Here is a 27098-nt window from a genome sequence, read left to right as displayed (position 1 = left end):
AGTGCTGGTATAGGTGTCAGCGATAAGAAGGCCTGGGATCGAGACCAAGATGTCCTTTTTGAACTTCTTCTGGCAAGACTTAGTGAGAAGGGAAGGATAGTTGATGGAGAAGCAGTTAGAGAAGATCGGAGAAACAGAGAGCGCCATGGGCAAAGTAGGGGGAGAGGTGGAAATGGGGGTAGGAACAGGATAGGAACAGCAGGGCAGAAGCACAATGCAGTCACTGGGCCAAACCGAATTCAAAAGAAAAAGCGAATGGTACAACCACAAGGGCACGGCAAAAATTCAAATCAGCAGTAGCAGTCAAAAAAACAGCTAGATTCAAATTAACATTAATAGTAAAAAACACAGCTGGATTCAAATTAGCATTAAAAAATACAGCTAGATTCAAATTAGCAGTAGCTGTCAAAAACACAGCTAGATTCAAATTAGCATTAAAAAATACAGCTAGATTCAAATTAGCAGTAGCTGTCAAAAATACAGCTAGATTCAAATTAGCAGTAGCTGTCAAAAACACAGCTAGATACAAGTTGGCAGCAGTTCGGTGTAAGCCACAGTGCTATCACAGGCTGTAGGAGTGGAAGGAGATAGGGAGGGAGAGACAGAGGGGGAGGAGAGTGTTAGGTTGGAGGAGACTAACCCATTTCTGTGGTGGAGAAAGAGAAGTCACGGCAGTTCAGGCTCCACTGAAAAGTGTGGGAGAGGCATCCTTAGTGCTTTCATGAGGTGGTGCAGGAAGTCCTCCCACAGAGTACCAGCAGCGGACAGGGAGCAGACAGGGGCCTTATGAAGTGGGCCCTTGGAGTGATGGGGCTGGCTAAAGCCTGCTGGTCTCCAGTTGGCCAAAAGATGCACCAAGTGGCCAATAAGCATAGAAAGGGGGGAGTCAGAGGGCACTCCAGGCAGCCCTCACACTGATGAAACTGCGGAGGCCATCTTGAAATTGCCGCAAGGTCGGCAAAAGGCACAAAGGAACAAATGGAGTGGGAAAAACACTGCAAATGCGGCCACAGATGTAACAATGCCGTAGCTTAGGTGATGGCAGGCGATGTGGTGGTAAAGCCCACTCTTTTCACACAATTTTGCAGGAAAGGATTTTCTTTTTTTTTTCAAAATAGCAATTTCAATTTTCTTTTATGAAAAGCAGCATCAGCAGGGATGCAATGGTGCCCCTACCTCGGGGAGGGTCAAAGATGAAGCATGGCCTCCAGGCGTGCCCACCAGCTGGCTGAGGGGAGAATGAAGCAAGCTCACGCTCTGGTGATGGTGAGCATATATGGTGGTTCTTTGTACAAAAATGTCTTGACTGAAAGTTGCAGTTCATTCAGATTCCCATATATATTTTATTATTTACAAGTTCTCCCACTCTGTAGTTTAATATACTTTTCTTTGATTCACTTGGTAAAGTGCATTTCCAAAGGTTCCATTCACCTTGGAAATGAAATGAAATTATATTTTATTTGTATCGCGCTCATACACAAGTGTTTCAGAGCACGACCAGGCAAAGGGAGTGGAACAAAAACAACGATCTTACCAGGCCCAGTGACGTTAAGAACGCTCAAGTGCATGGAAAAGGGAAAAAGTGGGAAAGTGCATGCAAGGGGTGGGAGTGGAAAGTCGGAACAGAGGAGAGAACAGAATAAATAATAAGTCAAATAAATAAAGGCGATAAGCAGTGGTAGTGCAGCCAGCAAGTGGCAAGTGCTAGATTAGTCCGATAGGGTATATCTGATAAGAGCAGAAGAAAGGTGGGAGGGGCACTGTCTGGTTACAGATAGTTCAATATATATTGGGTTCACTAATATTGTTGTATTCACCTTAAAGTTCAATGTGCATTGGTTTCGTTGGTTCAAAGTTTGTGGACTTGTAGATTCAGCATATATGAATTTTACATGTATTTAAAGCTTTAGGTCATATACGAAGAGAGCCCTTATTTTTTCAAATATATAACTACGTATAAACAAAGCGAGGGAGAGGGCACACAAGAGGAGAGTGGCATGCTCTACGAGGAGCAGACATCTTGGCATTTGATTTTCAAAGCGTGTATGGTTTGCCCCAGTCAGATGCTGCTATGTCCTTGCAGAATAGGAAGTTGGCTGGAGCCAGCAAAGTAGACAATAGTTTCCCTTCAGTGAGAGCACGGCTGGGGCTTCGCATTACACCATCCTCCTAAAAAAAAGAATGAAACGGCGTGGAGGCTCCCCGACTCTCAGGGCCATTTTCAATCAAGAGCGGTGCAATACACTGGTCGCTGAGCACAGGCGGTGCACATGCTCTATAAGAATTTATAAACATTCTGTTATTCATTTTTGTTCTGATATTTTGAGATGGAAATGTCCCACTTTTAAAAAATAGGTCTCTGAACCCCAATTGGTGGGTTTCGGGCACATTTGCACACCTGCCCGCTACAGAGCCCATGAACATACGCCTTACACTGAACATAATCTAGTTATAAGCACCCAGATTCAGGAGAAAGCACTCTACGTTTGAGGACACCCATACATGGTTTACTAGTGGAACGATACTATCTTGGAAGAGGAACTCTTAGCTGCTAAAACATGAAAAATATTTAAAAGCTTAATTCTGATGATGGTGAACAATTGAAATCCATACAAAGAATAAAACTTGCACCAGAAACCCACGGCAAGCCTACAATACACCCGAGTCTTCCCCAACATGTTGCTTACTAGAGGTCAATTCACCCTTCAACACTACCAGTAATTTACTGATCCCCAGGTTAGGGCATCCATGTCAAGCACCTCCAATCCCCTGCCTATGGAACTCGACTCAGACTTGCACAGTAGGCAAGCCCCTGTATGCCAAGGACCAAATGTTCTAGTGAGCATCGACGGCTTGACAAGGGCAACCATTACCTGCTTGCCAAGACATAGACACCGCAAGAACAGACCCAGTGCAGTGTGTTTCAATCTAACTAAAGGACCACTTAGAAGTGGGTGGAATGTGATAGAGTGGGCAATGCAATAATACACAAATCAATACATTTATTTGATTGAAAGAAGGTCCTAATAGATGGAAGAAAACCAGTCAAATGACATGCACGCAGGAAATCAAGTAGACCCAGGGCACATGCTATTTTTAGGACTATTTTACAACTTCCAGCTTTAATCATCAATGCTCACCTGCAAAGGAACTCTTTGTTCTCTCTTCACAAAGTTCCTCCTCCTCATCCTCATCCTGCTCCTCCTCTTCCTCATCATCTTCAGACCAGGCTCTTTCTTTGGGGTCCATGTCATCATCACTAAATGGTTCCTTTTCTTTTATGGCTTCCGTTACTTGTTCTTGGAGTTCTGCTACCAGTGGTCTCTTAGCTTGTTCTCTTCCCTCACAAGCGGACATACCCTTCCTTCTCTGGTGCATTCTGAGTGATGTCTCCTGACCCAAGCCCTCATTGCACCGTCTTAGACTTGGATCCTCCTCCATAGACTGGTTGACTCTAAGAGATAGTATCTCATGAAGACCATTGTAGGCTCCAGTGAATTGGTTCTCTTTACAGACAGGCACAGTGTCTTCTATTATATTCTTTCTCTTCTCTGACCCTTGACTGGCTCTGAACGATAGATCCCCGTTAGAGCAATGGGGGTTTCTGACAGATGTCTTTTCCCTCTCTTTAATATCCACGTTTTCCTCTGAGCCCTTGAGGTCACTGAATGACGGCTTCAAGTCTATTTCATTGTGATCATTGACCAATATCTCTTTCGTCACATTCCCCATTACTATCGTCTTGAAGCCCTGGAACTCTTCAGCAGACGGCTCTTCTTTAATCCGCTCTATAAATGCAGACTTCCCACCCACAGATCCTGCACAACAGAGAAAGGGGATTAAAACAAGTACATCTCATCAGTGGAAAGCACACTTATGCCAAGCACCCACCTCCACCAACCACTGAACACAAATCTCAAGACTTATTTACAGCACTACTACTACAAATGCACATCTTTGAACAAAAAAGTACTTCACACAGCAGGAAAGAGTTATGATAGTGGCAGGAGCCGCCTACAACGTGTTGTACTGAGACTCCTCTTTCTAGACAAAGTAGAAAATTCAACCAGAGTTTCCCGCACATGAATTCCATCTTTCCCCTGCAAGTGAGATGCCAGAGGTGATTAGCGACAGCGCTGTCTTACTAGTATGGGAGTGACACCTGAACTCCATTATACCACTCCTGGAGGAGGAACATACAGGCCTTGTATGGTGTCAAGAGCAATAATAGATTGAGGACTTTGATGAGCCTGCAGGAAGGACTTTTGGTGGTGGATGGAAAAAGGCAAATCATTGATGGAGCCCTGAACGCATTATAGGGCAGAATGTGCTTCCACGGCTGGGTCTGAAGCCATTGAAGGTGCCCTGAAATATCTAGAGGTGCGATAGGGCACAATGTGCTGCCCTACCCTGAAACATCCAGGTGTGCGATAGGGCACAATGTGCTGCCACAGCCTGGGTGTGAAGTCTTTGAGGGTACCCTGAAACATCCAGAGGCGCAATAGGGCACAATATGCTGCCATGACCTAGATCTGAAGTCATTGAAGGTGCCCTGAAAAATCTAGAGGCGCGATAGGGCGAAATGTGCTACCACGGCCTGTATCTGAAGTCATTGAAAGTGCCCTGAAATCTAGAGCCTTGATAGGGCACAATGTGCTGCCACAGCCTGAATCTGAAGTCATTGAGGGTGCCCTGAAACATCCAGAGGCGCGATAGGGCACAATGTGATGTCACAGCCTGGGTGTGAAGTAACTGAGGGTACCCTGAAACATCCAGAGGCGCGATAGGGCGAAATGTGCTACCACGGCCTGAATCTGAAGTCATTGAAGGGGCTTTGAAACATCTAGAGGCGCAATAGGACACAATGTGATGTCACAACCTGGGTCTGAAGTCATTGACGGTGTCCTGAAACATCTAGAGGCGCGATAGTACACAATGTGATGTCACGGCCTGGGTCTGAAGTCATTGAAGGTGCCCTGAAACATCTAGAGGCGCGATAGTACACAATGTGATGTCACGGCCTGCATCTGAAGTCATTGGCATGATAGGACACAATGTGCAGCCTCGGCCTGGGTCTAAGGGCCTGATCACGACTTTGGCGGTAACCCTTAAATCCGGCGGTAGCGCTAATACCGCCGGATTTAAGGGTCCGCCGAATCAGGGCTTTGGCGGATTTCGCCCCAGCTCTGAGCTGGGGGGAAATCCACCGAAAATGTGCGCTATTACCGCCGGCGGGAAATCCGCCGGCGGTAAGAGCGTGAAAATTCCCCATTGAGCCCAATGGGGAATGGGGCATTCCCGAATGGGCTCAATGGGGAATTACTTTACCACCGAACTTGTGATCCGGCGCTATTAGCGCCGGGGAGTTTGGCGGTAGGGCTATTACCGCCGGCGGTAATACCGCCGGCAGTAACGGCCAAGTCGTGATCAGGCCCAAAGAATGGGTAGAAACAGAGTGAATTCTTTCAATCTCCTTCTGATGAAAGACAATATTCTGGTAGAAATAATCAAAATCACTTCTACATAACGCAAAAAAAAATGCATGGAACCAAATTCTACATCACCAATGAAAGAAAAGTTGGACAGTACTGCAAATGCGTAGACCACGTGTGCACACCAGCAAATGAGTGATGCGTAACCACATGATCAGCATCGCAGATCACCTAGGATCCTCCAACTGCTGCAAATCCAGGGAATGACCTGCAATACACTTCCGCCCCCACAAAAGGCTGATCCAGATGGCTGCGATACTCTTCCCCCCCTAGCCTACAACCACCGTCGGACCCTGCCCTGCTTGCTGAATCTACAGCTGCCCCCACCCCTCCAACTCTGTCCTGTCCTAACGTACCCCTGGTAGCAAATACCTGTGGACCAATGTTTACCTGCCCTAACTCCATCCCCTGCCCTCAGGTATATACCCGGACCATGGCTGGAGTGCACTACTGCTTCAACCACCTTCAATATAATGTTGTCTGACAATATTTAAGACAACCACAGTTCTATTAGCTCTACTGCGACTTGGTGCTTTGAGAATTTATTAGGCAAACTTAAAGACAAGACTCATCGACCTCCAGAGGTAGGCAAAGATCTCTCCGTCCTATGCCATAAGAAAGGGCAGCCGATTTGCCTCTTCTGTCTGTCTTTCAGCTACCACTGGCATCTTCCTTGGCTTCTAGACTGCTTTTCTCTCTCAGCTTCAACAGTCTCAGCTTTATAGATTGTTTATCAGTTCTTTTAACAAGCACCCAGCTCCATTCCCCAGCTTTATGCACACCTTTGTGGTTCCAGCTGCAACGCCAAAGCTGTATTACCACTCTTCCAGCCTCGGATAACCTTGCCGCCCTGGTATCAGAGGACACTGGATTGTAACAAATTTGACAACTTCAAAATAAAGGTATCTTAATAGGGCTTGTTTCATGTTAGACAGGATTTGTCTACTGGCTTGGATAATGCTTGCTCTTCTAGTTACTTCAGGAACTTCTACAATTACAAAGTTCTTGTTCTGGATGTTCCAAGATTCTGTTTTCAGAAGGGAAACAGAATCAGGTACATGCAACCACTCTTTGATGGAGGATTTCAGCTTTAAAGACTAACGACTTGCGTTCCATTTCATTCATAAAGAATGCTGCTTTAACGTGGATCGAGAATCACCATCATTCATGCGCGACCTTTCTTTGATGTAAGAGTTCTTGTAACAATTCGGGAAAGTCAGCTGCTACTTTTGAGTGATTACAAACCAGAATTCTCCCTCTTGATTGGAGACACGCAACCACTCCGGTAAAGTTGTTTAATACAACAATGGAAAAGAGAAGGCTTTTCTTATACGCGAGCACCTTGAGTTGTGTTAAACGTGCACGTGATACATTTCCTTTGTTGTCAAGATTTCCCACAGCTACAAACAACTTTTAATCGCTTCTACTTCTACACAAATTCTAATTGAGCTGGTTACAGTTAGCGGCAAGGAGTTTTCCGTGAATTGGAGTACGGAGCTTCACTCACTGGCTCCAAAAAGATTGCATTGTGGGCGGCTTCCACTTCCCGACATTTTTTCCTGCTACTACTACTTCAGGCACTCTTGGGACCCACACCCCTCTGCAGCATGGGTGTCTCTGATCCAGCCTCGACCCCGGAGAATCTCCTTCTCTCCAAATTCCCTCGGCTTGCTTATGCACACGAGCCTCAGGTAGCTGCCCGACCTCGGCTCTGCAGTCACAGCGATCAGGTGCATCTAGGGAAACCCTTAATCTCTCCAAGTCTTTCTCACTGCAGCCCCAGCCAGACAGGGTTTGTGAACACAGGACCAACTCGGAACCTGCAGGTGAAATCTGCTTCCCTCTCGTTCCGGCCTCCCTTAAGTGGTCACACTTCCTCGTGAACTGCCAGCCTTGTGCACTTCTCCGTCTGCTACTAGTGCCAGCCTTGCAGATCATTCCTTCTGCTGCTTCCTCCTGCAGCCTTTTATGTCTCTCAGGTGGGGCAAATGACTTCAGGTGCAGGCCCTTAATGTTAATTGCCTGACCGTGGCAAAGGCTGTTAGGCCTACTTGCCTGTCATTTCCTTCTGCATGCCTCCTCAGCCCTCTTCTTCGTCACAGTCCCAGAGGTATTCTGAGACACGTAGTTCATTTTAAACAAATTAGGTTTTTCCACTTCTTTTCCACTTTTAAGTATGGTTTTAATTCCCTTAATATTTTTAGAAGAGGGATTGTTGGGTTTAACCTTTTTAGAGACAGACGATGCAGAGAAAGCAACCCTCCCTCCCAAAATTCACAGGCCCTGCAGGAATCTTCAAGGGGAAGCCAGCCTAGATTCCGTGTATGTGATAGGAGTTATGTTCGCAGCGGCTCGTGTGGCAGAGATTGCAGAGTAGAGCATAGCACAGTTGCAACGAGGTGAAGAGGAGAGAAAAGAGAGACGAGGGGGCGGACAAGAGAAAGCAAGGAGAAAGGAATGGGAGTAAGAGAGAATTTGGTGTAACAAAAAAAGGAGGGTGGAAAAGGAAAGAGAAAAGGAGTAAAGGGGAGAGAGAGAGAGAGAGAGAGAGAGAGAAGCGGAAATAAGAGAGTTTGCCGCAGAGGGAGGAGGAAAAGTGAAGGAGGAGAAGAGGTACCTGGGGGAGATGGGTGGACTGAAGAAATGAGGAAGTGGAGAGCAAAAGCAAAGTCATGAAAGAGGAATACGAGGTGGCTGCCATCCTGGATTACCAGACGCAGAAAGGACGCCCTTTCTATTTAATAGATTGGAAATGTTTTGGCCCAGAAGACAGGACCTGGGAACCGCTTGCCAATCTTAGTTGCGTGCCTTCCATGCCACCAAGGGGGGCCTCTGCCTTTGGGGGTGGATACTGTTATGTCTGCGAGGTCCCGGGCTTCTCTTTCCAGGGTTCGGTATCCCGTTCCTAGCAGGATACAGCATTCTGCTTCCCCTTTTCTACATAGATGGGGGTTGCCCTAGAGGCACTCTGCAGCATCAGCGCTACAGAAAATGGGTTGCTATTGTTACCACTCATGGTAACATGATCGGGTCAGCTGCCGGACTCACGGGTTTCAACTGCAGCGTTTGAATAAAGGCATGCGCAGTACTGACAGTCGCTGCTTCTAATTGTAGTCGTTCACTACCATGACGATGAACAATTCACTGCCTTCCTGACCTTTCGACTATTGCCTGCCTTATGGATTTGTTTACGCTTGCTGATTCGGAATAGTCGCTCTTGCCGTTGCCGACATCTGTGCGTTCCTTCGCATAGTGCTAAACCTTACCTGCTTTCACCTTTCTACTTCACCGCAGACTCCATTCTGCTTCCTGTTTGCAGCGGTCGCTCCGCCCAGACTCCATTCTACTTCACTACGAGAGTGGGGGCTCTTCCCATCCAAGTAGCTGCTCAGGCTCCCTCTGACACTTCATTCTCATCATTTACCTTCGTGCTAACCTTATCTCCTCACGGACACTTGAAATCTTTGGGAACATCTGCATTTTACAAAATAAATAAATAAAACATAAAATAAATTGTCCCCCTATGCACCCACGTGACGCTCTTCTGAAGTCATCAAGTGCACCAACTCGACTCTAGCGTGCCCCTTGTTCCGCCCGGGTGAGATCCTAACTAACCTTCCCGTTTGTTGTTTTATCCCGCCATTGTTCAACCTTTGGATTCTGCTATTATGACCATCCTCCAATTCTCAGCCACTGTTCCTTTACCCATTAGTAAGAACCTACCTTGTTCTATTTTCACTAGTCAAATGTCACTAGCCTAGCATAATGCATGATTCTTATCTTGTTTCCTATTAGGCACCTAACTACCTGCACAGCCATCTTCTTGAAACCGTACTGAGTGGTATCAGATCACTATTAAAAGGGGAAAGAGAATAGGTATTGATTAATGTCTGACTGCATAACCTTAGTAACCATCTATACTTTCCTTTGCAGCCTGGTACAGTGGCAGTGTGTTCTCCCGCTCCTTTGTTTGATTCACCCCTCTATCCGTCAGTTTTACAGAGCAGAGGGACGTATCAGGAAAAAGAGCTCCCTCAAGAGAGGCGACCTGGGTTAAAGCGTAACCCAGGTTCTTCAATCAATTGGACCAACAAGAAGTCTGGTGCTCACCTCTACCTTCCATCTGGGTTCCCTCAACGGATCCCTGGACGGGGAGTGACACTTGCTTAGAAGCTTAGAACTTTCATTCAGAACTCCTACAATCTTGGAATGTAACCAGTCAACACACCCAAGACTCATACCAGCGTGAACCAACCAATCACAACATTAAAAGAAATAGATCAGTTGATAGACTGAGTTTCAGCCACAAACAGAGCTAGATACCACACTTGTAATAAGTAGCCTTCATCTGGTCCTACACTTTGCGATCACTCATCAGTTCCCATGAAGGTTAAATTCCACAGAATATCTGTATTCGAGGCATGACTATCTGCACTTCAAAAGCTTTGCAACATGTGTCTTTGGTCCATTCACATACTTCTTTCCAAGTTCTTCATAACACACAAACACTAAAAGCTTGTACTGGGTTGTGTCCTTATAGGTAATATTATAAGTGTATATGGTACATATAGCGGGACCAATGTCTTGCTGAAATAAAGCTGAGGTTTATTTTCCTCTTTCATAGATGGTTCTCAACGGGACACTTGCAGACGTTTCTGCATACTTGTTATGCAACCAGAATTGAACACGGGTAAAGAAACGGCAGCACATTTTCAGTAAGTAATTGGTCCTGCTAGAAAGTATGCACTCACAGCGCTACCTATTAGGACACAACACACTATGAACATTTAGTGTTTCGTAGCAAAACAAATTATGAACGACCTGGAAAGAAGCTTGGGAATTCACCCGACTATGACACAGGTTGTTACGTTTTTGAACTTGTGGTAGTTATCATGTCTTGCTAACAAATCTCGAATATTAGCATTTGCGGCAATTCACTGCCTGAGATCAAACTATGGGCCTCATTACACGGATGGCGTTAGGGATTTAGCGGTAAAATACCGGTACCAGTAAATCCTTACAGCCTTACTACGAGGTCCCTTTGCGGGTTGGGGGATTTAACGCCTGCTTTTTGCAGGCATTAAAATCCAACCCGCTAAGGGACCTCAGAGCCAATTACGGCACCGCAGAATTGCGGTGCCGTAATTAGCGCCTTCCCCATTCCCATAGAGCCCTATGGGGCAGAAATGGGAAAGGGGAAGGGCAATGGCGGAAGGGGGATTTACCGCCCCTCCAACCTTGGAATGGGGCGGTAAATCCCCTTTCCGCCAAGGCGGTGCCGGTATTTTACCGCCATGGCGCTAATAGCGCCATGGCTCACCTCCTTCCGTGTAATGAGGCCCTATATGTCCTGATGAAATGATCAAAATATGGCTGGTTGTTAAATATGGAGCAGTAGGTTTTCTAGCTCTGTTGCGTCCAGAAAACAGTGTGCCGACTGTTAGATTTTATAAAAGGTTGTGATTGAATGATTCATATAGGTAAGCATAAGAAAATGATCATGCTTGCTGATCGACCACATCCAAGATTGTAGGCGTATTGAATTAACATTTTGACCTTTTAGGTTGGTCTTCTGAAATATACAATACTATTGTCCAGGGGACCCACACACACTCTTACCACTGTAATTATATGAATGTGTTACATTGAATGTAATTTGTCTCATTTATATGTTTGTATATAATGATATTTACATGAAATACATGGAATGTTTTAGAAAATACCCCTTGAGTTAGGATTTGCAGGATAACCAGTTTATAATTGATCTTTTATCAGATGTGGTTTGTGCAAATATTGTGAATGATCTTCAAGTTTAGCAAATGTTCATCCATGCTGAATGAGATGAATTTAATAGGTTTATATTTCAGCCATATTTATTCCCATTCCTGAGGGTCATCTGCAGATTAGTGCATTACCCAGCTCTGCAGACGCTGCCTGAACTTCCAGTCCTGTGCCTAAGGGACAAGGTGTAACAAGTCGGCTACTATCAAAGAGAATGACATCCCTCTCGTCTAACCCCAATAACCTTCTTTGCACGCTCGAAAGGTGTGTTAGTGGAAGATTTCACAATGCAGCAATCGTAATTACAGTTTCACTTCACATCCCATTCTTGGCAGAAACTTACCCGGTGTAGCTTTGAACAGTGGGATCTCAGACTTTGCATTTCTTCTTCCCAACAAGTCTGTGTGGGTAATTCCTTCTCCCAGAGAATTATGTGATCGCAAGGATGTTGGCGGATTAGATTGACCCTCACCATCAGCACACAACGGTTTGGACTTGAAGCTTTGACGTGTACCCATCCCATACATAAACACTGGTTCAACCTTGTAGTTCGGATCTTGACCCAAACCACCATGAAAAATCTGTTTTGGGCAACATTTACCCTTTTTTAGGGAGGTTTGCTCTGTATGTCCTGCAGCTTTAAGAGGCATGTCTGCTATCTTTCTTTTCATGTGCTGTAGTGAGGGGGAAATGACTGCTTTGGTGACATGTCCAGGAGTGGGCACTGTCTCATGGATCCTTTGAACATCTGAATTCCTTACAGATGCTACCAATGTACTGAATAGACTTGCTGGGGAGGTACTGGCCTCAAGTTCTTCATTATGTTTGGGGTGTGGGTCTTGGGAGGACCCCTTAAATATGGTATTTGACACGGGTGGCATCCCAAACTCTTCATCTATTAACCCTTTTTGGGTCTGAGCTGCGGGAATTCCAGACCCTTCAGCTTGGAAGAGAGGCTCAGGCTGGGATCTTTCAGCAGAAACGCTAGACACAGGATAGGTTGCTAGAGAGGCCCCTTCAGGCTCAGGCGAGCACTGCACTTTCTTTCTTGCCATGGCTTTTCTTCTCATCCTGTAGATGTGTAGATTTCAGGGCTATGTCCAAGTCTCCGGCCTCTGCAGAAGAGAAAAAAACAATTAACTTTAACAAATCTGCTATGGTTAAAACAACAGAAGCAACATAGAGGCTGGGGAGAGGCGAGTTAACAAGGAATATCTCTTAAAATGCTTGCTAGCTCTGTTATTTGTTACCGTCTCATTATCCACGCAGGTGAACTGCAGAACTATTCCTTAATGGCAATTGGTCCACCTACGAGAGGCCCTTGGTACAGTCCAAACCCAGGTTTAAAATCTAAGAGTCTATTAAAAGGGCAGAAGTAGATGGAGAGAAAGAGAGAGAGAAGTAATCTCTCAGAGTTCAATAGAAGGGATTATCATGGGATGTATTTGGGTAGGTTTTTAGCTGGTGCATCATCAGGCACCAGCCACAAGTTTATTTTCAGCGTCAATGCATGGAAAGAGGATTTCATGTCCAAATGACACTGTAAACACAAACATGGATTGCTGTGCCTGCACAATTCCAATTTCTGTTCAAAGAAAATGCATAAAACGCAAATTAAAATATTAATCAGAATGTAAATGAAGTAAAGTATTTGCAAAATGTTCTTCTACCCAACATTCTGCTGATATGTAGCAGGTGACAAAAATGACATACATTGAACCAGTGGTAGCATGCAAGGGTTGGGAGGATAGCTCAGGGGCAACGCCTTTGTCTTGGAAGCAACACAACGCAGAGCAACACGGGTTTGAATCCTGGTCCAGTGCTTAGAGACTGGTCTCTGGTGTTAGGCGTGTTATAAAAGATTAATACTTTTTCAGAGACCTGCTGTGGGAAAACTAGAACAATGGAGATGCCCTAGTGACATCCTAGAACCAATTAAACTTTTGTATTCCAACACAAAAATACAAGTGAGAATGACAGCGAATGGAATAATAACAAAGCAAATAAACACCTGGCATGGCCTAAAGCAAGGGTGTCTGCTAGCAGCCGCACTTTTCAGTTTGTTTACATCGGATTTTGAAGAGGCTATAAATACACCAACCATCAATCCTCCAAAATTAAATGCGACGGCAGTACCTTGTTTGATCTATGCAGACGATATCATTTTATTAGCAAAAACACCGTGCGGATTACAAAAAGCTCTTAACAAAACCTATGAATACATGGAACAAAATGAACTGACAATAAACACTAAGAAAACAAGAATCATGCACCTAACAAAGAAGAATTCAAATGGGAAAAAAACATTCCAATATTACCTCTAGGAAGAGAAACTGATCCAGGTTACAACTTATAAATATGTAGGGATATGGATCAACCAATCTCTGACAGAAGCACCATGGGCAGAACAGCTAAAAGCAAAAACCAGAATGTTAGCCAGACAAGGCCTGTCAATACATAAGAAATTCGGAAAATTTTCGCTTATACCAGCGGTAACCTTTTATAAGCAAAAAGTGACAGCGATTCTTGCATACGGTGCAGAAACTATGATTAACCATGATAGAACCATATGGATGAAATTGGAAGCGATGTATTGGCGGAAAGTATTGAGTCTACCTCAGAACACGCCCATGATAAGGATACGCTATGAATTGGGTCTCCAATCATTAGAATCAATAATCGAATGGAAAATAATAGACTTCTACAGAAAAATGAACAGCAAAGAAAAGATACCGGCATTGGAAATCTTAAGATCTTCAAAAGTACACGTAAACGATGTTACATTGGACAAATGGAAAGAAGCAGCCATGTGTATATGTAACAAAAAAGGAATCACACTGGAGACGTTGACGAAAATGCCTCAAATCGCAAAAAAGAAGCTGAGTAGAACCGATTGGATTGAAACTCAAGTGCAGAAAGATCAATATAAAAAGACACTCAAATGCGAGGGAGAAGAAAGAGCACTTAATCAACTTCCAAATTACTTAAAATTATATGCGGATCGAAGAATTAGAGACATGTTCCTAAGATTCAGACTGAACCTACTGCCAACAAGAGAAGTACAGGGGAAATGGAGCCAAAATAAAAGTGCAAATAGCGACTGCAGATTCTGTCAAACAAGAGGGAAAACCGAAACACTCTATCACGTAACTATAGAATGCGAGGCACTAAACCAAAAGAGACTGCTCTTTAGCGCCAAATACTTTAGTGCCACAGTAGAAATGGAAAAAGAAGAAAGATGGAGTCACATCTTAATAGGAAATAATAGAAAGATGGTCGCAACCATAGTTCACTTCTGGAAAACATTACGCTGGACAATAGTAACAGTAATGAAGAAGGATAAAAGATAAATGATGTCTGGTGTTTGTTTTTTAAATTTTTTATAAGGGGAATAATGTAAACTGAATGTGAATGATAAATGTAAGGTTTAAGATGTAAACAAAATGCCTTTTAAATTAAAAAAAAAAATGCATTTTCCGTATTCATATTTTTCTATTGACACAACAAGGCAGGTTGCCCGAAGGCTTGCGTTTGGGCTAATTGGCATACATACAATGCATTGCCCATCTGATTCTAAAGTGCAGGTGAACTTCCAGCGACGGGTCGTGGGTGGCACTGCAGAGTGTTTTCCATGTCTAGGATTGTGATTGGTTCCCGTGTCTTGGATGTCACGATAGACTACCCTCCCAACATTAACAAACCATCATATAATAATGATCAGTCAAAATTCCATTCGGAACCAATCACAATCCTAGACATGGAAAGAACTCTGGCTACGATGCACCCCACCTCTTGCCCCAAAACATTATACCATCCAAATTCAACAAGGGAAAGTTAAAACCTTAGGCATCCACCTAGAATTCTCCCTTAGTGCAGAAGCACATGCGACTCACACCACCAGAAACTGTCAACAATACCTCAGACGGCTGCCAAATATAAAACCTTTCATTTCTGAGACAAACTGTATAACCATAGCACGGGCCATTATACTATCTACGCTGGATTACTGTATTGCCCTGTGATGGAACTTCAGGTCCTCCAGAACGATACCATTCGTAACATAAAGGAGATCTCCTGGAGAGAGCACATCTCCGCGGCCGACAGGTTTTGCACTTGCTTCCAGTACCAGCCCGCATACAGTTTAAGGCAAGCAACCTTGTCCACAGATGCCTATAAGGGAGAGTTCCAACATACTTGAAAACCTGGTGGGCCACATACAAGCCTAAAAGAACTCTGCGCTCACCTAACCTGGCGCTGTTTAGCTTCTCCAGATTTAAATGACCAAATGGCCTAGGTAGGTTCTTCGCTATCTTGGCAGCCCATTTCTGTAACTCACTATTGCTTAAACTATGACAGGAAGTCAACAAAGTATTTCCGTAAGTCACTAAAGACTCTACTCTTTAGTTAAAGCAGAGGTTCGTAGGCGCTACCTGGTCTACCCCCTGCCTCCTTCTCCGGTCACGTCTTCTTCGATTGTACATTACTGTGTCTTGGTGCGCGCTGATACCTGGGGTTTTTCGGCGCTATATAAATAAATAATAAGTAAAGATCTCAAGGATGCCTTGCTCCCAAGAAAGCCTAGACCCTACACCGGTCATTTGCCTCAGCTTCCACCTCTTGTGTTATGTCATGTAGCTTACATGACTTAACACAAAGAGGTAGTGGCTCAGGCCCATGACCGGATCAGTGTCGTGTTTCAACGGTATTAGCATATGACCTTTTAATTTTTACCAAATGTTTTTGATCGTTTTTTGGGGGAATTTAGCTCAAATGTAGCTAAATGTTCATATGGAGTGGGGTAAGGGAATAGGTTAGGGTGGGGGGGAAGTGGGGTGAGGCTACGCGGGGTCTCCTCCCCCCCGCATTTTCAAGCAAAAAAATGACCAAAACAAATTCACTCAGATTGGAAAAAGGTCAAAAATGTTCGATCAAGTAGACCTAAACCGTTTCAACACCTGCTGACATAGGCCTGTACTTTTTGGGGTATGTTCTTTTGTTTCTTCTTGTGTTTCCCTGAACTGTCTACTGTTACCTACTATCACCTCTTATCGCAGGCCGAGAAATAAAACTACATCCAAATGGAGTGCCTCGACCCTTGTGCACTGTTGTGGCCATGTTGGATCGGCCTACTGTGCCGATCCCGACAAGGTGATACCACAAGCAGGGTTCAAAATGTCACATTGCAAGCTACTAGCCAGCTACAAAAATTCACTCACCACCTCATTTCTACACATGCACACAACACACTATTTCTTACTCGCCAAGAGTCCATTTATCACTCGCCAATGGCTAGTGGCGAGTGCAAGGTTTGAGGCCTGCCACAGGTAAGGACATGCCAGTGACGGATAGTATCATTGGCCAGAAGTTAGAAAGTTATTGCGGGCTCAAGCCAGTGTGTGCACCTGCTGGTGTAGCACCCATACCTTCTGGGCAAGCACGGTTGGCTCTTCTGTTTCTTCTTGCCTTTCCCCGATATCTCCTACTATATTTCTGTGCACTTTTGCTGGGGATGCCTACATTGTATCCGTCATCAGAGCCAAGGGCCTGTCGAACAGCAAAAGCAACAATGAAGTAATCTGCACATGCTTAAGTTAGAGGGCATCACATGGTGGGTACTGTCTAATGAGTGCTCAAGGGTGCTTTGCACCACCTACATGGAGAACACACTAAACACTCTCTTGCAAGGCATTGGAAAGGGCCTGAATATGCTGGCACCCAGCGAATAAACTGATTATCAAGGCATTTACCAAATGGTGTGACAAATAGTTCCTTCTTAGACCCTTGGAGTAGAGGGTGCATTCGCGAGGGGAACTGGGTTCAATGCCCGCTAAACTGTGTTGGACCAGTGGGCACATGGGTAAGATTCCCCAAGCCTCGGACATTTGCAGGGGCTTGTTCCATTGATTAGTCAGTTACCTCGATGCAAACAGACCCACCCTCCCACCCCCCACCGGAGAATCCAAGGTCCCACTGCCCTGGAAGTGTCTGTCATAACTAGTATGAGGAACTCATGGTGGCAACAGTAAAGACAGACACAAGTGATCACAGTTCAAGGGTGTTTATTAAACTGTATGCAGGTTGGAAAAAATGCCTATTCTAAGCCTAAATCTAAGATGGGAACAATCGCCAACCATCCACATAAAAATAAGGCAGTCCTTGTGGCGTTGTGTAAAAATAAAAAGGGCCTATGCTAAGAAACCTATTGCCAAACCTTACAGCTGATACAAAAAGGGTGTGGGATGGTTTTCAAAGAAAGAAAGGAGTGTTCTTAAATAATATATCTGGATGTGGTAGTTTGGATCTCTCCTCCCCATGTTTTGGGCATGGGGTAAGATGGGAACTTGAAGCACAGTACACACTTGTGCCTCCCCACCACGAGTCGACAGTTCTGTTCCAGTCTATCAGAAGCCTTGTTGACCACGTTTTTTTCTCTTGAAAGTCTCTTGCCTTCCAGGGCCTGACGTAAATAACAAATAAAGGTTTCTTCAACAAAAATGAAAGTTAGTGTCTTGGTTGCACTTTGGATGAGGATTTTTCACCCCCAGGTACCCCTCTTCCGGGCGCTGACCCTTCTTTACTTCAGCCTCCCTCCTCCAGGTTCACTACGGCTTTTCCTTAGCTCACAAATCTTAATGTCTTTGGAAACAGTTCCAGTGGACATCCCTCGGCCCGGTTCACTTTTGTCAACACACTGTTTCCTGGAACTTTAGACTTCCCCCCCTTCTCGTCAGCACACCTCTGTTGGGTTCACGCTTGCCAACTTCACATTCATAATGGTTTGCAGGATTCAATTCCCTTGCTTTCTCACAGTTCGTAAGTCAAAGGCCTTCGACTGTGCAGGGATTTTGCTTCACCTCCTGTATGACCATTTTGATCTAACTTGGCGGCTCTCCTACGGCATTCTGCTTTCTGTAGTTCCATTACAAATTGGGACCGACCAGAGTCTCTCGAGTTAGCACCCATGTGGTGCTGGTTCCCTCTGCAGCTGGTCTCCCCTCAACACCATTACAGTTCTTTTGAACTTAGTTCATTTTGCCACTTTGCATTTTTCATCCACCACAGTCCGGCTCTTATCAGCTCTCCCCTCGACTCACCGACCGATGAACTGCTTGGCTTTTTACATAACTAGAGTCAAGGCCGGTACTACGGTAGCATGAGATTCCCTCCCTCCCGCTTATCAGCGGCAACACGCTCCATGTTCCGTTGACATCTGTTGCAGCACACTTGGCCTATTGTCCTCTGTCTTACGAATCCCTCTGCAGAGGTTTTGCAGGTCTGTGTCGTAAAGGGCAAGGTCGTGTCTCTACTTGTTAGCCTCTTGATAGTCGCCGCCTTTCTCCTGCTCTTGAACTGCCGGACCAGGATAGCCGTCTGGTTGTGCGGTCTGCCTTGCTCGTAACAGTGCTCTCTTGATCCACCTTTATCCCTGTGGGGAAGGGAAAGGACCATCGGGTGTGTGTGATTCTGATGAATTGCCTGACTTCGCCTGACCCTTGTATTGGGACATGTCAGGTAAATGGCTCTGGTATTAATCCATTCTCTGGTGTGTCGTGTGGAAGTGTTTGTGTCGGAAAAGGGGGCGGGGTAGTGTTTTGAATGTCCTACGTGGTAGGATGGGGAAAAGATGTTGAAAGAAGGGGGATACTGCGTCTCACCCATCAGTGTCCCACTCCCTAAGGACCCCCATCCAGGTGATCCTCCCTCACTGGTCCACCCCCAGGAACTGGCTCCAATAGCGATGGATTGTCCTGGCCACCTGGACGACAGATCTCCTGGGACTAGCGGGTGAGACACCGTCAGGTTTCTCACACTAGACTCATGAGCGGAGGCAAGAATTCCAATTCCCAGCTTCCTACAGACAGTCTGCTTTCATTGCCTTCTATGATCTTCTAATTGCAAACTTTGATATTGACTGGCCCTCAAAAGATGTGAAAGTAAAATGGGCCTGTTGATAGAACACCTTGCTTCACAATCATCACTCTCGCTCAGTTGTGTGGGCATTTTCTGTTTGTTGCTGTTAGTGTAGCAGTCATTGGCCTGTTGGTGTGGCAATTTTCTGTTCCTGTTAGTGTGGCTGTCATTGGCCTGTTGGTGTGGCAATTTTCTGTTCCTGTTAGTGTGGCTGTCATTGGCCTGTTGGTGTGGCAATTTTGTTTGCACCGGTTAGTGTGGCAGTCACTGACCTGTTGGTGTGGCAATTTTCTGTTTGCACCTGTTAGCCAACTCCTGGATTTTGATTTTTCATCATGGATTGTTTATTTATGATGCGCTTATACACAAATGTTTCAAAGCGCCACCATGCATGGGAGGGGAAGACAAGGACAAACAAGCTTACTAGGCATGGTATATTCAGATTATGCGGGTGAATAAAAAGGGAGGTGCGCGGGGGTGGCGGCGATATGGACAATAGCCCAGTCCCATCAGGCCATGGGTTATGTGCAGGGAGATGGCATTCTCCTCCGTTGTAACCAAAGTGCAGTAGTGCTGCAGCAAGTGCAAGCTCCGGAGGCAAGTGCAAGAGACTGGCGAGGAAGGCTTGGGACCTGTGAGGCTCTGAACGGTATACCAGCCAGTCAGCGAAACTGAGCAGAAGTGTAGGAGAGTGAGAGAACAGAGAGAGGCGGTTAGCAAGGGAGGGGGAGAGAGAAGGAGGAGGAAAAGAGGAGAGTCTTGAGGAGTTTCCGGAATTAAGGAGATCCGGCTCAAGATGGAGAGAGGCAGGTAGGCTGTTCCAGAGGGAGGCACCTGCAGAGGATAAGGATCTTCCCACAAGTCTCTGCTTGGAGAAGCGACTCACCCGCAAAGAGTTGGAGGAAGACGAGCGGAGGGCTCAGGAAGGCGAGTATTTAGGAAGAGGGCGTTGCAGATAAGAGTGGGCTCAGGCACCAGAAAGCTTTGCGGACAATGCAAAGGGTCTTGAACTTAATCCTTGCAGCCACAGGGAGCCAGTGAAGGGATTTCAGCGCTGGAGAGATGCAGTCCCTGGGGTTGAGGCAAAGGATAAGTCTTGTGGTTCTGTTCTGGATGAGTTGAAGAGGACAGAGGGCAGATTTCGAAAGAGGCTGTTGCAGTAGTTCAGCCTAGAGAGGACCAGGCCTCTGGAGACGGTGAGCCTCTGGGGAAGGTGAGAAAAGGTAGAATACCTCTGAGAAGGTGCAGTTGGTAGTGGAACTTTTTAGAGATGTCCGTGATGCGAGACGAGAAGGAGAGATTGGAGTCGAAGATGACCCCCATGTTTTTTGCCTCGTTGGTAGGTGGTGGCGCAGGGCCAAGGTAGGCCGGCCAGAGAGAAATCGGGAAGGCGGGAGCAGGGGTCTCATGAGGACAATCTCTGCCTTACTGGCATTGAGGCAGAGGTTGTCTGCAGCACACCACGACTGGATTGCACCCAAGTAGTCAGAAATGAGTGAGGAAGAGGCTGAGGGTAGCCTGAAGGAGAGCAGTGTGTCATCTGCGTAACACTGGAAGTTGGAGGTGAAGGTGGCTATCAAACAGGCCAGGGGGTATATAGTCATTGAAAAACCAGGGGGATAGGTTAGATCCCTGGGGGACACTGCAAGTAGAGAGAGTGAAAGGGGAGAGGAAGAACCCACGTTCCACATGGGATTGGCGGTCAGAGAGAAGGGAGGTTAACCACGCCAGGGCCTGGTCAGTAATGCCCAGGGTATCACAGAGACATGCGATCACAGTGCTGTGGTTCACTGTATCGAAGGCAGAGGAGAGGTTGAGTAGAATGAGGACAGAGGCAGAGATAGAAACAAGTTTTGAGTACAAATCTTCACGGGTGTTCAAACGAGCAGTTTCCATGCATCTGGATGCTCCAAAACCAGACTGGTCGTCGTGGAAGCAGCCAGCAGATTCAGTGTGGAGGGCAAGCTGGGAAATAGCCAACTTCTCTTCTCCAGGAGTTTGCCCAGGAAAGGAGATCGAGATCGGGCGATAGTTTGCTGGAATGGAAGGGTCAGCAGAAGGTTTTTTTGAGGAGAGGCTCTAGATTGTGGGTTGTATCCGGGTTCTACAACTTCTGCTCCCAGGTGCCTGCTTTTGGACTCATTGGCCTGTCGGTGTGACCTGCATTTGGATACTGCTATTGACAGGATGTCATGGATTTTTAATTTCATTTTATTTTATTTACTTATATCCCACTGGTGCCCGCAATGGACAACAAATAGTTTACGGGACATCTGGGTTGTTTAGGTAAGTACCTCACTTGAACAGACTTGTTTTTCATTTTTTTTCTGAAGATCATGTGGTTTTCCTCCAGTTTTAATGAAATTGGTAGGCGGTTCCATATCTGGGCCGCTCTTGCGGGAAATTAACGTCCCCGTCCATTACTCTTTTGGCACGAGTGCATACGATACAGCCTTGTGCCTTCGATCTCAAAGAACGACCCGGGTGTAGAGGGTGATCTGTTCTTTCAGGTAGGCAGGTTCTAGACCAAATATGCAATGATCTACCATGGTCATGGTTTTAAAGGTGATCCTGTCCTCTAGGGCTAGCCAGTGGAGAGCCTTGCGGTCGGCTGTGACGTGCTCCCTTCTGGCTTTCTGTCTGATGATTCGAACTGCATTGTTTTGGTTGATTTGACATCGAGCTATACTCTCCTTGCTTACTCCTATCAGTAGGGCGTTGCCATAGTCTAATCTTGAGAGAATTGTAGCCTTTGGGATGGTTGCGCTGTTCTTTTCGCTTGGGTAAGGTCTAATGAATTTTAACAGTCTCAGGTAGTACTGACTGTTTTTGTTCAGGTAGGTGACATGTGCTATGGTGCTTCCAAGTATATTCCCAGGGTTTTTAGTTTTCTTTAGATCTGATACAGGAGTCTTTGATCTTAAATGATGAGTATTCCTGGCTTAGCTTAGACCTTGCTGATGGGAACCAAAAATCATCAGCTCGGTTTAGACATAACCAGTTAGGTTTCATCCAGGCCTCTATGATGTTATATATTATTGCCACCCTGCGGTTATCGGTGTCATGACACCCACTCCGCTTCACCACCAGCGGAGTGTCGTCTGAGTAGTTGGTAAAATAAGCTCCTATTTTGTTAAGCAGAGTACAGAGACACCAAAGGTACAGATTAAACAGCAGAGGAGACAAACTGGCCCCTTGTGGCACGCCACAACTGATGGATATTGGCCGGGAGGATTTCTCGCCCCAGTGTACTTTAGAGCTTTGTTCCACTAGGAACAAGATCATCCACCCAGTTGCTTCTTTAGAGCAGCCACCTGAGTGTTCTAAGGCCATTGGAGTTGTTGGTGGTCCAACAAATCAAAGGCGGCAGATAGGACAAGCGTGCGTGCCTGTCTTGCCTTTGCCCATGATGTCGAGCATATGAGTGTGGAGGTCTAGCAAGGTGGTTTCAGTGCTAGGAGACCTTCTACAATCTGATTGCTGTTTGTGGAGGAGGTAGAGGGTCGCTGCCCGTCCATAATCTTCAGCAGAAAAGTGCAGTTAGTAATGGAGCAGAGATTGCTTGGATCCTTCCGATCACAGCCAGGTTTTTGTTTTTTTTACCAGCCGTGTGACTATTGAAGGCTGCATTAACCATTCTTGCAAGTAGAGGTGTCAAAGATGTCCTTATTTTCTAAGATCTGTTTGGGGGCAGTATGTTCTCTGAGCATGCGGATTGTCTCATGGTGGAAAGAAGGATATCGAGACAGGACTGAACTTAAATGTATTTACTACCTTCTCTTTGCTTCACATTGTGTTTCCTTGACCGGTCTATCGGCACTCTGATGAATCGAGGGAATTAGCCCCTTCTCCCCAAAGGGGAGCCCACGTCCCCCTGGGAGTCTAGGGAGGTGAGCCGGCTCTGCAACACCTGCGAGGAACTCCCAATGCCCTCCATGTGATTGCTTATGTGGACTTGTCTGAACCACCATAACTTTATAAATTCCATGGTATATATTGGGGCAGCCTTCCATGTATGGAAGAGAGCAATTTTAAATTGATAACATTGAATATTTTGAAATTTCCTAAATGATTAGTTGCTTTTTTATTGGATGTATTGATATTTATTAATTATAAGAAAGACCTTGTATACATTTTTTCATTTTTTTACATAAATTGTCAAATAGCATACAGGAACCATATATGCACGAAATTTGGACCCGATGGGTGTGGTCTCTTCTTCCAATCTTGTCTTTGTTCTGTGTAAACATGATCTGCGAAGGATGAATTAATACTATAATAATGTTTTTAATCATTTGTACATCTGTATATGCGATAGTGTATAAGGTTTTAATCAACCAATTTTGCACTTTAAACTAATTTTAAAAAAATTATTACAATAAGTTCCATGAATTAAACAATGTAAACATGTACCAATATAATGGTCAAGATGAAATTGAAGCTATCCCTTTAAATGAGAACTTCCAAAGGAATGTGCCGGGGAGGTTGAAAAGGCACAGCTCACCAGTGAGGAAGAGCAGAGAGCCAAGAGAGACGGGGAAGTCCCCTTTTTGTAATGAAGGAGGCAGAGCTGGCGTGGAGCCTACAGAATTAAAAATGACTGTGTGAGAGACGCTGAGAAAAATGTTAGGAGGCCTGCATGCAAGAGAGACAGGAGACGTCCAAAGGCCCTCGTTTAGAGAGCTCAGTGGTGGCGTAGCGAGACCTGTGGTGGGCAGCCAGCCCGTGCAACAACGCAGACACCACCACTGGGCGAAAGCAACTCCCGAAAAGATTTGACACGGCATCAGATCTGACCGGGTATGAAGCAGACACCACGGAGAGTGAACTGCAGAGCAGTCAAGAAGCAGAGGAAGAAAGAAAGCCCGTACAGGTACCATAGGAGTTACCCCACAGTGCAGAAGGTAATGTAAGGGAGGCATGGTATCACAAGTAGACACAGACCAAGATTGGCAAGTTCAAAAACCTTTATTTTTTAATTTTATTGTTTATGGTTTATAAAATCTTTACAACACAAAGGAAAGACTTTTTACATTTCATCACATCATATCATATGTATCAACAGTATAAAATCGACATTAATAACAAGATAGTGTTCCCTACAGCTAATGATGGGAGTACTCTTGTCCAAAGAAGAAAAAAATGTAAATAAAAAAAAAAACAATTAATAATAAAAAACACACAGCCCGAGTCATTTGTCAGTCAAAACAAAATGGTATACACTAAAAAAAAAAAAAAACTAAAAAAAACAAATGATGCCTGCCCTTACTACTACAATAAATATATATAGGGAAAGATGTCAAGGAAAAAAAAACCAGTGTTCAAAACAATATGTCAAGGTAACTGAGCAAAACTCCTTTACCCACGTTTTTAGCATGAGATAAGGTGGCACGCTTGGGTCTTAGAACACACTCTGGCTTTAGACACAAGGATGCAGCTCAGGACGCGGACTACGGCCTTCCATAAAAAAGTCTCTTGGTCGTACACAAAGTCTTTTGTTCGCACAAAGCTTCTTATTTGCAGGATGCCTTGGGTTCATTCAACAAAACAAAAGTTCCTTTCCTCCAGGATTCATAGTTCACATCGGTCTCCTTCTGTCGGGCTCGACCTTCCGAGTTCACTACAGGTCAGGCTTGGACGCTCCAAATCATAGTTGCTCACAGTTCGCTTTTCTCATTGAAGACGGTTGAATATGCGAGGGATTTTACGAATGCCTCAGCATGACCACTTCAATTACAGTTCACTTTTCGTATTCCTTTTTCCACTGATGTCAGATACATTTGCCATTCATGGGTTTCTTTGCTTTTCACTTTTCCGCTTGCACCACTATGCACATTTAAACCGAGACCTTAGATTGGGCTCCTTCGCTATGCCGGACCACTCTGTTATCTCACATGTTCGATTCAGTTCAGCAATACTTTGGTGGCTTAATCTCATTTTACTTCACTCGTGACTTCTCAGTATGCGCGCAATCTTCATTCACGCAATACACTTTTGCTGCTTGTAAATTTGATATTCAACACAGACTGGTCTTTCACTGCTTTCTTTAACTCACCGGCTGCACTGGTTTCTGTGCTTGCGTCTTTAATCTAGGAGCCAAGGTTGATACCACAGCTGCTGCTCACCTCCCCAACTCGGTCGTTCACCGGGAGGGCTGCTGGTATCTTTTGCACACAATGCCGGATTCACTTTTCTCTTTCGGGCGGGTCACTGGTGCAGCTTTCAAGATTCTTTGGATGTAACAATCGTTTCCCCGGGACACCCAAGGACTCTCCACTCCTTGACTCTGCTTCTCGGACTGCCATCCTGCTCCACCAGCTTTGCAGCTGCCCCAGAAGAACTGTTCCTTCTCGTGCCTTGCATTGCTTCTAGTGTGTCCCAGTGATCTGTAGTGGAGGCATGGTCTCAAAAGTATGACACGGACACAATAGGTACAATTTGTAAAACCTTTATTAAAGTTTCTGGTGTGGGAAAACTTCTACTCTACCCTATAACTAACATGGGAGTAGCCTCAACCATCAAACGATAAAAAAACAGTCCTAGTAGACTGTCAAATCAAAATGGTCTATGCTAACAAAACCTAATGCCTGCCCTATCTCTTGTACAAAAAGTGTAGAACAGGGAAATATATGCAAAGGGAAAAAAAAAGTGTTCAAATTAATAACGGCAGCTAAATCAGCTCTCCCCGCATTTTAGACCGCAGGGAGTAAGGCAGTCTTTGTAGGCAGGATGACCCACTCTGGCTCAGCTTCTCAGTACAATAAACAGTTCCAAAATGTGGATCGAGGCCCGCCTTGCCTTCCACGATAAAGTCTCTCATTCGGACCTCCAAATACTATTTCAACACAAAGTTCACGTAGGTCCCCCTCTGTCGGGCTCAGACCTCTTCAGCACAGAGCTCAACAAAACTTGCAAAGGGGCTCCCTTCCCCAAGCTTATTATGCTTCGAGTCTCCCTCAGCCGGGCTCAGACTACTTTCGGGTGTCAAAGACTTTCAAATGTGTGCGGCTTTCTTTACAGACCTGGGCAGGAACACTTTGGGACTCATTACAACCAAGATGGTCCAGGAACTACGGTACCGGTAAGCATGCCAGTACCGTAGTTCCTGGACTGCCATACTACACGCTCTGCTCGCGGGTGCCGTTTCACCCACCAGGTTTTTCCTGGTGGATGCACCGGCACAACTCTGAATGTGTCGGTGCATCTGACGTCCCCATCTCCATTCAGCCCTATGGGGCAGAATGGGGATGGGGATCGGGACGCCCTTGATTCCGGCACCCGCAAATGGGCAATTACCGGGTCCGCCGAGCTCGGCATGACCCGGTTCTTGACCATTCACGGGTGCCGGAAAAAATGCAACTCCACCTGTAGCCATGCCGTTTTTAACGGCACGGCTACTGCCAGAGTTGCAATGAGGCCCTTTGACTTATAGTTCTTTCTACTTCCTTCGCTCTATTGTTACAAACAATGCACCTTTCACTGAGACTTTCGAGTGGGCTACTCCCTTTCGCCAGACCACTCCATTACTCCGTATCACTGATCCACAGCTGTATTTTTACTTCAGAGGTCTGCCTTTCTCTGCGTCTCATCCACACGTGTGAGGCCTTCACTTGCGATATGTTGCCACTTCAAATTTTCTTTAACACACAACTGTGTCTCAGGTCGCTTGCCAACTCACCGGCTGTGTGCGTTTCTTTCGTGGTTTTACAATTTCCAATTCACGAGTCAAGGTTAGTACCACAGGCTTGGCCTTGCCTCACCAACTCTACCGTTCATCCGGGAGGGTCACTGGCATCCTTGAAACACAATGCAGTCTTTACTTGCGGGATCTGGCCTTCTCAACGTGTCTTTCGCAGCCTGTCGGAGGCAACGAACTCCAGTAGGGAACTTTTGGACCCGCTGCTCTCGTCCCTT

At 45.5% G+C, this 27098-nt stretch overlaps 1 protein-coding gene across 2 annotated transcripts in view; it reads right to left on the bottom strand.

The window, feature by feature from the left end:
• Positions 1-27098, bottom strand: part of LOC138565076 (zinc finger protein 182-like) — a 148382-nt gene that overhangs the window by 68041 nt on the left and 53243 nt on the right. For both annotated transcript variants that reach the window (XM_069642954.1, XM_069642953.1), the window contains exons 2-3: positions 11617-12388; positions 3141-3818 (exon numbers count right to left, since the gene is read on the bottom strand). In XM_069642954.1, the coding sequence (XP_069499055.1) occupies positions 3141-3818; positions 11617-12343 (1405 nt within the window). In that variant the 5' untranslated portion in view covers positions 12344-12388. The remainder of the gene's footprint in view (positions 1-3140; positions 3819-11616; positions 12389-27098) is intronic.

The sequence above is a fragment of the Ambystoma mexicanum genome, chromosome 1p (assembly GCF_040938575.1).
Source record: "Ambystoma mexicanum isolate Mex_15411 chromosome 1p, UKY_AmexF1_1, whole genome shotgun sequence".
Classification (NCBI taxonomy): Eukaryota; Metazoa; Chordata; class Amphibia; order Caudata; family Ambystomatidae; genus Ambystoma; species Ambystoma mexicanum.
This window is presented reverse-complemented; position numbering and strand designations above follow the sequence as displayed.